The sequence below is a fragment of the Pseudophryne corroboree genome, chromosome 9, assembly GCF_028390025.1.
Source record: "Pseudophryne corroboree isolate aPseCor3 chromosome 9, aPseCor3.hap2, whole genome shotgun sequence".
Lineage (NCBI taxonomy): Eukaryota > Metazoa > Chordata > Amphibia > Anura > Myobatrachidae > Pseudophryne > Pseudophryne corroboree.
Window position 1 is genome coordinate 102,138,618 of NC_086452.1, and position 16,504 is coordinate 102,155,121.

The 16,504-nt window shown below is 45.5% G+C and overlaps 1 protein-coding gene across 4 annotated transcripts in view; it reads left to right on the top strand.

Annotated features, from left to right (window-relative positions):
- Positions 1-16,504, top strand: part of PAPPA2 (pappalysin 2) — a 560,359-nt gene that overhangs the window by 281,943 nt on the left and 261,912 nt on the right. For all 4 annotated transcript variants that reach the window (XM_063939706.1, XM_063939705.1, XM_063939704.1 and 1 more), the window contains 2 exons: positions 8,484-8,605; positions 12,333-12,825. In XM_063939706.1, coding sequence (XP_063795776.1) covers positions 8,484-8,605; positions 12,333-12,825 — 615 coding nt within the window. The remainder of the gene's footprint in view (positions 1-8,483; positions 8,606-12,332; positions 12,826-16,504) is intronic.

Sequence of the window (16,504 nt, forward strand, 5' to 3'; positions counted from 1 at the left end):
TTTTTGGTATTTTCACCAGGCATGTCAATGGCCATATTCCTCCCACGGACAACAGGTGTCTCCCCGGGTGCCTGACTTAAACAAACCACCTCACCATCAGAATCCTCCTGGTCAATTTCCTCCCCAGCGCCAGCAACACCCATATCCTCCTCATCCTGGTGTACTTCAACACTGACATCTTCAATCTGACTATCAGGAACTGGACTGCGGGTGCTCCTTCCAGCACTTGCAGGGGGCGTGCAAATGGTGGAAGGCGCATGCTCTTCACGTCCAGTGTTGGGAAGGTCAGGCATCGCAACCGACACAATTGGACTCTCCTTGTGGATTTGGGATTTCGAAGAACGCACAGTTCTTTGCGGTGCTACTGCTTTTGCCAGCTTGAGTCTTTTCATTTTTCTAGCGAGAGGCTGAGTGCCTCCATCCTCATGTGAAGCTGAACCACTAGCCATGAACATAGGCCAGGGCCTCAGCCGTTCCTTGCCACTCCGTGTGGTAAATGGCATATTGGCAAGTTTACGCTTCTCCTCCGACAATTTTATTTTAGGTTTTGGAGTCCTTTTTTTACTGATATTTGGTGTTTTGGATTTGACATGCTCTGTACTATGACATTGGGCATCGGCCTTGGCAGACGACGTTGCTGGCATTTCATCGTCTCGGCCATGACTAGTGGCAGCAGCTTCAGCACGAGGTGGAAGTGGATCTTGATCTTTCCCTAATTTTGGAACCTCAACATTTTTGTTCTCCATATTTTAATAGGCACAACTAAAAGGCACCTCAGGTAAACAATGGAGATGGATGGATACTAGTATACAATTATGGATGGACTGCCGAGTGCCGACACAGAGGTAGCTACAGCCGTGGACTATTGTACTGTACTGTGTCTGCTGCTAATATAGACTGGATGATAATGAGATGTAGTATGTATGTATAAAGAAGAAAGAAAAAAAAACCACGGGTAGGTGGTATACAATTATGGACGGACTGCCGAGTGCCGACACAGAGGTAGCTACAGCCGTGGACTACCGTACTGTGTCTGCTGCTAATATAGACTGGTTGATAATGAGATGTAGTATGTATGTATAAAGAAGAAAGAAAAAAAAAACACGGGTAGGTGGTATACAATTATGGATGGACTGCCGAGTGCCGACACAGAGGTAGCTACAGCCGTGGACTACCGTACTGTGTCTGCTGCTAATATAGACTGGTTGATAAAGAGATGTAGTATGTATGTATAAAGAAGAAAGAAAAAAAAACCACGGGTAGGTGGTATACAATTATGGACGGACTGCCGAGTGCCGACACAGAGGTAGCTACAGCCGTGGACTACCGTACTGTGTCTGCTGCTAATATAGACTGGTTGATAAAGAGATGTAGTATGTATGTATAAAGAAGAAAGAAAAAAAAACCACGGGTAGGTGGTATACAATTATGGACGGACTGCCGAGTGCCGACACAGAGGTAGCTACAGCCGTGGACTACCGTACTGTACTGTGTCTGCTGCTAATATAGACTGGATGATAATGAGATGTAGTATGTATGTATAAAGAAGAAAGAAAAAAAAACCACGGGTAGGTGGTATACAATTATGGATGGACTGCCGAGTGCCGACACAGAGGTAGCTACAGCCGTGGACTACCGTACTGTACTGTGTCTGCTGCTAATATAGACTGGATGATAATGAGATGTAGTATGTATAAAGAAGAAAGAAAAAAAAACCACGGGTAGGTGGTATACAATTATGGATGGACTGCCGAGTGCCGACACAGAGGTAGCTACAGCCGTGGACTACCGTACTGTGTCTGCTGCTAATATAGACTGGTTGATAATGAGATGTAGTATGTATAAAGAAGAAAGAAAAAAAAAACCACGGGTAGGTGGTATACAATTATGGACGGACTGCCGAGTGCCGACACAGAGGTAGCTACAGCCGTGGACTACCGTACTGTACTGTGTCTGCTGCTAATATAGACTGGATGATAATGAGATGTAGTATGTATAAAGAAGAAAGAAAAAAAAAACCACGGGTAGGTGGTATACAATTATGGATGGACTGCCGAGTGCCGACACAGAGGTAGCTACAGCCGTGAACTACCGTACTGTGTCTGCTGCGACTGGATGATAAATAATGATATAAAAAATATATATATATCACTACTGCAGCCGGACAGGTATATATTATATAATGACGGACCTGCTGGACACTGTCTGTCAGCAGAATGAGTTTTTTATTTTATAGAATAAAAAAACACCACACAAGTCACACGACGTGTGTTTAACTTTTACAGGCAGACATTCACAATACAATATAGTATACTATATACTGGTGGTCAGGTCACTGGTCAGTCACACTGGCAGTGGCACTCCTGCAGAAAAAAAGTGTGCACTGTTTAATTTTAATATGTACTCCTGGCTCCTGCTATAACCTAACTGCTCCCCAGTCTCCCCCACAATTAAGCTGTGTGAGCACAGTCAGATATTATACATAGATGATGCAGCAGCACACTGGGCTGAGCACAGATATGGTATGTGACTGAGTCACTGTGTATCGTTTTTTCAGGCAGAGAACGGATTATATTAAATAATATAAAACTGCACTGGTGGTCACTGGTCAGTCACTAGTATAACTAACTAATACTATCAGCAAAATTCTGCACTCTCTGTCTGAGTACTCCTCCTAAGCTCCAGTAAATGAAGTGTCACTGTCTCACTCTGTCACTCACTAGTATAACTAACTAATACTATCAGCAAAATTCTGCACTCTCTGTCTGAGTACTCCTCCTAAGCTCCAGTAAATGAAGTGTCACTGTCTCACTCTCACTCTCCTATCTATTTCTTCTCTAAACGGAGAGGACGCCAGCCACGTCCTCTCACTATCAATCTCAATGCACGTGTAAAATGGCGGCGACGCGCGGCTCCTTATATAGAATCCGAGTCTCGCGATAGAATCCGAGCCTCGCGAGAATCCGACAGCGTCATGATGACGTTCGGGCGCGCTCGGGTTAACCGAGCAAGGCGGGAAGATCCGAGTCGCTCGGATCCGTGTAAAAAAAGCTGAAGTTCGGGCGGGTTCGGATTCCGAGGAACCGAACCCGCTCATCACTACTAAACATTACCATTGAATTTGGAAAAAGTACGTGTCTACTGTCTTGGTGTGAAGCCAAGAAGTTTCCTACAGTGGAGTTTCAACTGGGGCGGTTTCTCCTCTTTCTGCAAGCAGGTGTGGATGTGGGCCTGAAGTTGGGCTCCATAAAAGTCCAGATTTCGGCCTTGTCCATTTTCTTCCAGAAAGATAGAGCTGAGCTCCGGACGCGTCAGTAATTTCTTCCAAAGGTTGTGTCGGCTTTTCATATCAACCAACCTATTGTAGTGCCAGTGGCTACTGACTCCTCAATTACTTCCAAATCCTTGGATGTTGTAAGGGCTTTGAAGATTTATGTGAAGAGAACTTCTCGTCACAGAAAGTCGGACGCTCTGTGTGTCCTTTATGATCCCAACAAGGTTGGGTTGCCTGCTTCTAAGCAGACGATTTCTCGCTGGATCAGGTGTACTATCCAGCATGCTTATTCTTCGGCAGACTTGCCGTGTCCAAAATGTGTTAAGGCCCACTCTACTCGTAAAGTGGGTTCTTCCTGGGCGGCTACCCGGGGTGTCTCGGCTTTACAACTTTGCCGAGTGGCTTCTTGGTCAGGATCGAACACGTTTGCTAAGTTCTACAAGTTCGATTCTTTGGCCTCTAAGGACCTAAAGTTTAGTCAATCGGTTCTGCAGGAGCCTCTGCACTCTCCCTCCCATGCTGGGAGCTTTGGTACATCCCCATGGTGCTAATGTGGACCCCAGCATCCTCTAGGACATAAGAGAAAATAGGATTTTAATTACCTACCGGTAAATCCTTTTCTCGTAATCCGCAGAGGATGCTGGGCGCCCGCCCAGTGCTTAGTTTTCCTGCAGTTGTTACTTGGTTCAGTACTGCCTTGTTACTTGGTTTAAGTACTGCATTGTTACTTGGTTAAGTACTGTTGGAGGTAATTCTGAGTTGATCGCAGCAGGATTTTTGTTAGCAGTTGGGCAAAACCATGTGCACTGCAGGGGAGGCAGATATAACATGTGCAGAGAGAGTTAGATTTGGGTGGGTTATTTTGTTTCTGTGCAGGGTAAATACTGGCTGCTTTATTTTTACACTGCAATTTAGATTGCAGATTGAACACACCACACCCAAATCTAACTTTCTCTGCACATGTTATATCTGCCTCCCCTGCAGTGCACATGGTTTTGCCCAACTGCTAACAAAAATCCTGCTGCGATCAACTCAGAATTACCCCCTGTTGTTCAGCCATTGGTGACTTGTTTCAGGCTGGTTAGCTTGGATTTCTGTAGTTATGTGTGAGCCATACTTGCCTACTTTTGAAAACTAGTTTCGGGGAGATTCCAGGCGGCAGCAGAATATGCCGCACAAAGCGCGGTGCGCCGTTGAAGGGGGGGTGTCATGCTTCGCCCAAAGTGCGCGTTGAGGACTACCTATAGGCGTATTTATTGCCACTCAGGGGTGTGTCCTGCAATGGCAGGTGAAAATTAGTACTAAAAGCAGCACAAAAAAAAAGGGTAATACTATAGGTACACTAGAGTAATAATACAGGTGAACTAAATTATGATACCTTGCACATTTCTGAGAAGAAACGGACAGTATATTACACATTACACCCAGTACACACAGCACCATAATACATTATATTATACACAGCCCTCTCCCCATATTGTACCCAGTACCACTTAACATTACATTATACATAGCCCCAGTCAGTGCCTTAACTAGTTTAACTATTTTTTAGCACTGTGTGCAAGAAACAGCATCGGTGCCCCCCTATAAAAAACTGGGCAAGTGCTTGCCGTAGGCCCGCGCGCGCCAAAAAGTTAGGGGCGTGGCTTCATGGGGAAGTGGCGTGGCCACAGAGCTCCCTTTTGCAGATTACGGCAGGCAATACTCCACTTTACACATTACGGCAGCAGAGTCCCCCTTTTTTACACATTACAGCATTAGAGCCCCCCTTTTTCTTTTTTACACATAAGACAGGCAGAGTTCCCCTTTTATTTTTACACATTACAGCAGCAGAGTCGCCTTTTTTACACATTACAGCATTAGAGCCCCCCTTTTTCTTTTTTACACATAAGACAGGCAGAGTTCCCCTTTTATTTTTACACATTACAGCAGCAGAGTCGCCTTTTTTACACATTACAGCAGCATAGTCCCCCTTTTTTTACACAGTGTGGCAGGCAGTCCCCCCCTTCTTTTTTTTTTACACATTATGGTAGGCAGTCCACCTTATTTACACATTATGGCAGGTGGGAGAGAGAGAGAGAGACTCACCTCTGACAAACCGGCATGCCTCTCCTCTTCCCGCCCTACGCTGCACTCTTCGCAGCACAGGGCATGTGGGTGGGCTGGGGGCAGACTGGGAGAGACGTCATCTCTCCAAGCACATAGGAAGGGAACGGAGGGGGAGCTGCAGCGCTGCCTGGCTACCTAGGTGAGAGTAGCGGTGATGGCGAGGGGGGTAGGGCTGAACCCCACAGTGCGACGGAGCGGCCAGGTGGATGTTGCCGGTGATCCTGCGCCTCCAGTAGCACGAAGCTCGTTACGGCCCTGGCCCCACTCCCTCATATTACAGCCAGTACACACAGTACCATATTACATTATATAAAGCCCCACTCCCTCATATTACAGCCAGTATACACAGTACCATATTACATTACATTATGCATAGCCGCAGTCCCCCATATTACAGCCAGTACACCCGGACCCATATTATATTAAATTATACACAGCCTATACAGTCCCCCCAATATTACACCGAGTAGCACATTACATTTCACACAGCCCTCCTCTCCCATATCACAGATAGTACACAGCCAGCACCATATTACATTATATTATACACAGCACAATCCCCCCCCCCCCCCCCCAATATTACACCCGGTAGCACATTAAATATCACACAGCCCCCCCTCCCCCTTATTACCGATAGTACACCGCACTATATTACATTTTATTATACACAGCACAATCCCCCCCAATATTACACGCGGTAGCACTTTACATATCACACAGCCCCACCTACCCCTTATTACAGAAACCACACCCCTCCCCCGACCACATTATACACATCCCCCCTTTCTCATACAACCCACAGCACATACAGCACCCACCTGGCTATGGCTGCTCCTTCCTGTGAAGAGCAGGAGCCGGGGCCGGGACAGTGTGGTGGAGGGAGGCAGCAGCACTGGGCAGGCACATGAGGAGGAGCAGGAAGAGGTCAGACGGGTGAGTGAGGTGGGCGGGGCCAGCAGCAGGGAAGCAGAGCACTGGCTGTCAGTAGGCCAGCTGCTCTGCTAATCATTCTCCTGCCTCCGCTCAGGCTGCCGGCTCTCTGTGCACAGCAGGAGGCAGGACGGCCACCGCGGCTGTGACCTCCTACGTGCAGGCACCGCCCCCCGCATTTCCGGACTCGCACATGTGCAGTCCGGATTTACAGGGGGCTAATTTAAAAACCGGGAGGGCAGGCAAGGTTTGCGGGGCAGCGGGAGGCTCATTGAAAAATTGGGAGCCTCCCGCTGAATGCGGGAGGGTAGGCAAGTCTGGTGTGAGCTGGTGAGAATCTCACCGCTATCTGTGTATTTCCTTCTCTGGAAGTATGTCCGTCTCCTCGGGCACAGTTTCTAGACTGAATCTGGTAGGAGGGGCATAGAGGGAGGAGTCAGCCCACACTATTAAACTTTTAAAGTGTCCATGGCTCCCAAGGGACCCATCTATACCCCCATGGTACTAATGTGGATCCCAGCATCCTCTACAGATTACGAGAAAAGGATTTACCGGTAGGTAATTAAAATCCTATTTTTTCATTTAAAAAAAAAAACCCTTTTATGTGTGCTCTTATTTATAATAACAGAATACAGATAAATAATAGTCAATAGAGACCATGTGATGCTTCCAAATATTAGTAACGCCAGGTGACAGCAATGTACAGGAGGCAATCTTAATACATAAACTATAAAAAAGAGCTCAACACAAAGTAGTGAAAAACTGACACCTGACGGGGACAAACATAGCAAACAGCCTGTAATAAATTTAGAGAGAGCGGTCTCCCACTTACACTTTTAATGGGATGGCTTTCTACCATCCGGGTGCATTTGGTGTGAGTAATGTGGTAATGCAACCATTTATTATCTATAAATAGCAGAAGGATGACTTTTATGAGTGACTTATTTCTGTGATGCCGTTGTCTGAGCAGGGCACATCATATACCAAATTAAAGCTCTTGGTCCATAGATTTGCAGACATATATTGGCATTGTAATTGGTTGCTTTGTTTTAGAGTTATGCGACAGCACGTCCGTCTGCCATTTACAAATGCATCACCATTGTGCTCTGGAAAACATTACAGTTGATGAGCTCTCCCTGTGCACCTGCCGAATGACCTGGAACATGTCACCTGCTGTGTGGCCTGGAAACCGTGACAGTTATTTGCAGCCACTGGTTTCAGTATGATTTACCGACGGACACAATACCGACGGTCATAATCCCGACAGATGGTGACCTACAGTCAAAATACCGACACGGTCAAAATACGTACATTCCTTATGCCGACATGTTCAAATGCCGGCATAGTCAGAATACAGACATTTGAAATGCCGGCATAGTCAGAACTCAGAATACAGACATTTGAAATGCCGACATGTCAAAATACGAACATGAGTTTTTCATTTGGTGTCAATGTCGACATATTTCGACATGGACACCATCTAAGTGTACTCGCTGCACTCGGCACACTATTATATTCCCCCTCCAGGTCCACTGGGATGGTAAAGTATGAACAAGTCTGTTTTATGGCAAAAATTCCTTAAAAATGCCTGTTGGCATTTTGACATGTCGGCATTTCAAATGTCGATTTTCTGACTAGGTTGGCATTTTGAACAGGTCAGCATAATGAATGTCGGTATTTTGACCGTGTCAATATTTTGACTGTCGGTCAATGACTTCGGGATTATGACCGTCGGTATTGTGTCCGTCGGTAAATCAACTGCTACTCGCAGCCACCCACTAAGCAAGAAGTAAAATGTTCCACCCAGCAAACCTTTGTCCAATTGAAACCGGGCTCATCAGCTAGTTATTATTATTATTATTATAACGTGGCTGGAGGTCTAATCGAGCATTCTGGGTCTTGTTGTTCTACAATAGCAGGGCAGCTGGAGGTTTCCAGAACTGGTTTTGGTGATGTTTAATGCATTAAAGGTATTTTTTTGTTTTGTTTTTGAGGCCCCCATGATATAAATCAATTTCAGAGCTTTCATTAAGTCTCAAAACACATTTCTCTGCACATGTATCAGTATATATTACTTTCTGTGGTGCAGGGTTCACAACTCTTGTTCTGTGTTGTCTCTGTATCGCATCTTTTGCAGACATTTGCCATAATTGACCATTTTCTTGTACAGAGAGTCAGGATCAGTGTGTGGGTCCTGTACAGCTGACGGAGCATTTCTGCAGTATGCACACCAGGCCTCCTCCCCGCGTGTGTGCGACAACTCCGGCTACTGGACTCCTGAAGAAGCACTCGGTAAGGCATCTGCTGCGCCACATGTGCTAAAAGCAGTTTATAGTAATTATCAAGGGTGACATCCACTTTGTGGAGACTTTGGCATACTACTGTATGGAATGATGTGATTTTCTGCAATATTACTTTAAATGTTGCCAATTCTTGACAATTTATTACCCAGTGCTGTACATTAAGGGGGTTCATGATACAAATAATTAACATACAATGAAATGATCGAAGGTCCACATGTCCCTGTCCAGCTCCTCATCACAGCTTATCACAGGGATAAACAACCGAGAGCCCTGAAATATGCGGCAAGTTCAGAAGAAATAGTGATGAATAAATGTTTGCTATGTGATTTCCAATTTACACTTGCCTATTCTCCCGGAATGGCTGGAAGGCTCCTGAAGCTCCTGGGAGGCTCCTGGGCATGTGTGGCACTCCGTGTTGCACCCCCTTCCCCCCCCCCCCTCACGGAAAGGTGGGCATCTGCCCCCCCCCCCTCCCAGCCGCCAGATTTCCACCACCACATGCTTCCAGATGATGTGATTACACACTGAATCTTGTCGTCTTAGCCACTCCCCCCATCCCCCTGCTGTGTACAGTGCCGGGAATCTCTGCATTGTGTAGCGGGGGGCGTGGCTAGGATAATGTGAACATGACACGACACCCACGCTCAGCTCTTTATACTGTGCTACACCCCGGAACCATCACCCTGTGCTGTGCCCCACCCACTGTGCCATGCCACGACCCCAATCCCTCCCTGCTGTGCTGTCCTGGACTCCAGGCTGTCCCCTCCTCCTGCAGAAGGAAGTCAGTTAGTATGCTTTCCATGAAGATCTCTTTGATGAGTTCCACTTGGAGAGTATTTGGCTGCTCTGTATCAGGTTGTTAATACAATATGGGGACTACTTCAGATGTGGTTGACGTAGCTCTGTGTGTAAATGCAGCAGGAGGCGTCTGTTACAAGTAGACGCCTCCTGCTGCCGTAGTGATCTGCACTGCCTCCTAGGATGCAGCATTGGATCACTGCGACACCATTGGGCGGTTTACTACACCCATGGGGTCGCTCAAGTCCCCCGTCCCCAAACTGCATCAGATTGTCAATCACTGACAGTCTGATGCCGTACTGCAACCTGTGTCACAAGAATGGGTCCTGCACATTTGTGTATGAGGAAGCAGATCCTTCAGGATCTGACATAGCCCCATAGTATTGCCCCATTGCATCACAGCTTTGTAAAAGGGCATCTGTTTTGGTGACTTTTCAAGATAGGCCAACAGACTGAAAGTATGCCATAGAGCAAGTCATATAATGAAGTGCATCTTGGTAAAGTCAACAGTTTTTTTCAGCAGATTTTTTTGGGCTTGTTGCAATGTACAGTGAAAAAGAAAACTGCCTAAGCATTGGGCCAAGTAACCCTATATATAGAGGGGGGCAGAGCCGGCCATAGGCATAGGCAAACTAGGCAATTGCCTAGGGCATTTGATATGCCTAGGGGCATCAGCAGCTTCTGCTGATTAAAATGATATGCAGCATGCCTATATTCTGTGTGTAGCATTTCATATGCAGATACAGCCACAGTCTCACACAGTATATAGACATGCTGCATATCATTTTAATCAGTAGAAGCTGCTTGTGCATCCTAGCCACATAGCAATGCAAATAAGATGCATTTTCATAAAAAAGGTGCCCGACGTTAGCATTAAGGCAAGATTTATGAGGACACATCTGTCTCCAAGCAGAGGCAGAGGTCACAGTGTTAGTGGCAGTGTGAGTGCTATGTGCATGTGAGTGGGTTGGTTGTGCAGTAGTGTTCGGAATATGTGTAAGGAGCATTATGTGTGTCATGTAAAAATGCATTAATAATGTGCAACATATGTGTAAGGGGCACTATGTGTGTCATTATGTGTATAAGGGCATTAATAATGTGCGGCATATGTGTAACAGTGTACTACTGTATGTGTGTCATTATGTGTATAAGGGCACTAATGATGTGCAGCAAATGTGTAGGGGGCACTATGTGTGTCATTATGTGTATAAGGGCATTAATGTGCGGCATATATATAAGGGACATTATGTGTAAAAGGGCATTAATAAAGGTTGTCATAATGTGTAAGGTGCATTATGTTTATAAGGACATTACTAAGGTGTCTCATATGTGTAAGGGGCATTACTGTGTGGAATGTGTATAAATGCATTACTAATGTGTGACATTATGCGTATAAGGTGCTCTACTATGTGGCGTTGCGTATAGAAAGGCGAACTACTGTGTCGTCTAATGTGAATAAAGAGCAATAGGGTGTGGTGTAATGTGAATAAGGAGCAATTCAGTGTGATGTAATGTGAATAAGGGGCTCTACTGTGAGGAGTAACATTTATACAGTAAAGTGATACTACTGTGGGATGTAATATGAATTATGGACACTATTGCATGATCATATGTGAATAAAGTTGCAGTACTGTGTGGCGTAATTGGAATTGGGGTTATTGCGTGGCCATGCCCCTTGCCAGCAAAAACACACCCCTTTTTGGGCTGTGCGCCAAATGTGCAAACTGTTCCTATTTAAAATATAGGGGGTACAAGGTCAGAGGCGGAACCAGCGGTGGTGCTAGGGGGCACCAGCCAAAATCTTGCCTAGGGCATCATATTGGTTAGGGCCGGCTCTGGAGGGGGGAATCACACGTCTGATGCTAAATAGCAGCACATTTCTACTGTAGCAAACCACTTCTTTCTTCTAACACACCATGCTACCCAAAGCCACCAGCATTTTGTGGGTTTTAAACTTGCCACACAGCACAACTTTACCAGATATTTGATAATGATAACAAAGTGCTTACACTTATTAATTCCTCTAGTAACCTGTTCAAGTTTTAATAATCCACTTCAACAGTTCTATCAAACTTAGAAAATATAGCGCAATATTGTTTTTATACAATGGTAAAATTTCAAGCACATATTGCACTCACATTTGTGGTAATAAAGACAGCATATATAACACCTAATGGCGTAATTCCACTGGATAGTGCGTCTCTCCACGAAATGTTAGTTCCTGTGTGTGTGTATTTCACTCTAGAACTCGGATAGAGAGAGGCACATAGGGCAACACTGGCTATACTTGCCACAAATATTTATTTAAAAAATACACTCACATTTGAAATATGAAAAATCAGCATATCACACCAAATGGTGTAGTCTCACAATATGAACGTCCACACAAGGATCCGCAACTTAACTCCACCAAGATCGGACAAATGAAGAGCCTCTTCAGCTCCAGATGCCGTTTGACTGGTAACAGATGACCCCCGGTGATACGTCCAGTGAGATGATGTACTGATGCGTAACGCATTTCGGACACCTTGTCCTTCATCAGATGGACACCCAACGCTAGCAGGGTTGCATAGGACCTGGTGGCTCACTTGCGCCTGGCATCTCACGCTGTGTGGTGTACTGAGGCTAGATGTATGAGGACACATCTGTATGACACTGTGGCATCCTTATTTATTTGCCCGCCAGAGTGGTATTGAAAAGTACACACTATAGGAGGATAGACAAAAACAAAATGCATGTTTAAAATTAAGGTACTTAACTAGCTAAAAAAAAAACCCTTCTAATTGGAATTGTTGCATTCATTTAGATTTTTTTTTTAATATTGCATCTGTGTAATATGTCAGCATTGAACATATTTGAATATCAGTGGCGCACAAATAGGAAAATATGTTAACAAGGTTCCGTTTTTTTCAATCTAGGACCTCCAGATGTCGACCAGCCCTGCCAACCGAGCGTACAAGCATGGAGTCCCGAGCTACACCTGTTCAACACTAATATGTCTGTACCATGTACTTTGCCTCATGGGTGTATGCTGGAGCTCCACTTCTTGAAGCCTGTTCAACCCCAGGCAATTACTATATGGATAACCTACCTTTCTCCCAATTTATCCAGCTCACTGTCAGACATTGAGTTAGTAACAGAACACAATGAGTCTTTGCACCTGGGAAGTATGGAAGCCTTTTGTGATACTCCACTGACCATCAGGTTGACCACTGTCAAGAACGTTGCAAGAGTCCGTATTTATACATTTGATGCCCGCATGGAGATAGATGCAGCTCTCCTGGTGTCCATGCCTCATGACCCTGTTTGCTCATCTTGCAGACCGATAAAGTACAGGGTACTCAGGGATCCCCCTTTCCTGAGAGATCGTCATTTCACAAAGACCCAAACCCAACGCTTCTTCACAGACACGTGAGTAGAACCAGTGACTATGTTTACGGTAGAGTTTCTTACTCCATTCTGTTACCCACACATGGCATGCAGGAGTCCGAACCGAAATAATATGTACCGCTCTTGTCCGAGCTGCAATAATCTGTGCTGCTATCATTTGAATGCTTTGATTGGTTACAGGTTGTTTTAGATCCACCCACTTCATCTCCTCCATGTCTGTGTGTAACCACTGAACACAATAGGTGCCTGACCCTAGTCAGACACACATGATATGTATTGTGACATACTGTAGACTGAAGGTTAACAAATCAGAGATTGTTAGGAAATGTAGAACATATAACGGAGATAAATGCCAGCTCATTATAAGACTGATGTGAATGACTAATGTGTCTGTGTGTGAGGAATAGTGTAGGACACAGTGGGTGGGGATGTGTGATGAAGATAATAAGTCATTATCCTTGAAACTAATGAACCATACTGAATGTGGGTGGTGTATTTTTTAGAATAAATTCTGTGATTAATTTCACTTTCAACTGGTAATTGCATTTTTTCCCTAAATAATGCAGTTTAAACTGCAGACCGGAGACTGTACTTTCTAAAAAGCTGCTCAATAAAATACTTTTTGGCATTTATTGAATATAGACCTCTGTGTATAAAACTTAGACTAGGTTTATAAAATATATAGCTCTGCCCTTGTGGAAGTACTGTACACGTCTCAGGATGCCCTACCAGCCATAATGCCGTAGTAGAGCAGGTTGGACGTCTAGTTCCTTAACAGCTTGGAAGCAACAATATCAATATCTGCATGCCTTGTCTCTAGGAGTGCATGCTGGGATATGTAGTTCTACACGAGCTAGTGGGATGCAAATAAATGAATTTAGTGAATCTCTCTGCCACACGGTTTTAATGGATTAATAGTTTACATAAGCGGGCAGGCTGAACAGAAAAACTAATTTATCTTGCTAGCCCTGCTGTCAGTATCGAAAATGTGACCACATGTACTATATATGTGGCTAAGCCAGAGATTTTCAACCTTTTACAACTCGCGGCACACGGAACAAGATTTAAATATGGCCAAGGCACACAATTTTTTTAAACTCAAATATAATGGTGATGAATGGTGCAGTTGCGTGTCCTAGGATGTCATGTCACAGCTTCTTCACAGGTAACGCCTGAGCCACATCTGATAAAGCCAGGAGAGCCCAACACTGCCCGGGCCCAAAATTAGAACTAGATCTGCAACCATTAAACCCACCAGCAATGATCGTTCCAGGGCCTCCGTAGCGGCAGCACACTGTGAGCCTGCTCTGCTTCTATGGCGGCACACCTGAAGACTGCTCAGGGCACACTAGTCTGCCACGGCACAGAGGTTGAAAAACACTGCTGTAGCATATGCAGAATCAGATCAATCGGATTATGTTTGTGATTTTCACAGATTTACTGTTTATGGACCATCAAGACAAAAAAAAAAAAAGTGAAATTTAGGGGTACACACTAAGCAGTGATAAGAGCAGAGAAGTGAGCCAGTGGAGAAGTTGCCCATGGCAACCAATCAGCACTGAAGTAACATCTATCATTTGCATACTATAAAATGATACAGAGCTGCTGATTGGTTGATGGGGAAATTTCTCCACTGGCTCACTTTTCCGTTCTTATCACTGCTTAGTAAATGTCCCCCTAAGCCTGTCTGTTTGTCTGTATGTTCTGGCATCACACAAAAACTACTGTATGGGGGAGATTCAAATGTTTGAAAAGTCAGATGGGAGTCTGTTTTTTCCTATCTAATAGACTGGAAAAAACAGACACCCAACCGACTTTTCAGACATTTGAATCTCCCCCTACGAATTTATATTGCGTTTTCACTATTGTATAGCTTAGTGACCTAGAAAAGGAAAAGGTATGTATGATCTCAATCTGACATCAAGGAGAGGAACAATACAGGCAAAACCAGACGCTTGCAGTGTGCACGCTCCTCAAGTCCAAAAGGGATGCGGTTATGTGACCGGGGCCGGCATCCCGAACAATGACTAGACCGCCGGTGGGCATGATGACCAGCAGGGACTTTTCCCACTTGTGAGTGGCAAGTGCAGTGAGCTCGTAAAGGGGCTTCAATGCGATACCAACCCATCCAAAATGACTATACAGTTTGTGTGGAATTTTTAAACTCACTTAGTGCAGCTGGACTTCCACTGAAAGTTGGTGTTCCGGTCATGCTTGACTCATAACTTGACTCTGCCCAGGTTATACAACAGAACCAGACTTAAAGTGACTTATCTGCAGAAGAACCCAACAGAGGAAAAAATTCTAACGGGATGTGGTGCAGGTGAGACTGTGTTTATACCACGTAAGCCCTTATCCCCATCATTTTTTTTATTTTCAGTCCAAGCCCCAGCAGTTCCTGTAAGCATCTGCATCGCTATGACAATCAACAAGTCACAGGAGCAAACACTCAGGGCTGCAGACGTAGATCTTAGGACCAGCTGCTTCTTCCATGGCAGAGGTGTCACTGTCACTGGTGACACCCAGAGAGGAGGGGAGGGAGGAGGTAATGCAGTGCGCGTGGCAAAAGGGGGTGTGGCCTCATTGTTAGGGGCCCAAATCTCCATTTTGTCGCTCCGGGTGTCCCGAGGGTTGCGGGCTGCACCCGGGGACTAGTGTGTGTGCGGTGCTGGCACCTGCACAGTGACAGGAGCTGGGTGCTGCATGTAATGTCACAGTGCAGCACCTGGTTCCTGTCACTAAAGAGGAGCCGGCACTTTGTTGTTGTGATGCCACTGACCCATGGAAAGCTTTACGTGGCTTACCCACGTGTTAGTAGCCCCAAGCATCTTTTGTGTTAGTCCCTGATCAATGGGCCTAATTCCGTATGGATTCTGCTAAGTAGCAGAAGTTGCAGTCCTTTGGTTCGCATGCTTAGGGCCGCCCATCGCAAGGCAAGGCCTCCCAGCACGCCGCCTCCCCCCCTTAACCACGCAATAAATTGTGATCGTACCGCAATTTCAGCATGATCGTAAAAAATGGGGTAGCCTCCTGCAGGTGCAGTCTGGCTGCGCCCGCAGGAGGCCCGCTGCCATTTTTGTGATCTCAGCAGCTACATGTGACATCACGCAACCGCCCCAACCACGTCCCCTGTTTCTTCATTGCCACCCCTGTTTTGAAGCCTTGCAATGCTCCATCTCCACCTTGGAAACGGAGCGTTGTCGCCCCCGCCCAGCGACCGCCTCTGCCTGATAGACAGGTAGATGCGATCACATTTTCTGTGGGGTGCGGGCGCATGCGCAGGATGGGCCCTGCGCATGCGAACGTATCCTCTTAGCAATTTTTGTGGTTGGATCCCTTATTGGGATCCAACCTAAATCATGCCCTATGTGTATAATATAAAATATACATCACAATATTATATGACTTATGACCTTGGGGATAGCATAGTATTAGATAAAAACAAAATCTCACACCTACTGGGACAGCGCCGTTACTTAACAACCACAAGCGCCTGCAAATGGGTGGATCATTGGAGATATTTGAAGAGCGCTGTCTAGATGAGCCTATAATGCTCCTAATTAAGGGATCTATTTACTAAGCCTTGGATGGAGATAAAGTGGTCGGAGATAAAGTACCAGCCAATCAGCTCCTAACTGTCATGTCACAGGCTGAGTTTGAAAGATGACAGTTAGGAGCTGATTGGCTGGTACTTTATCTC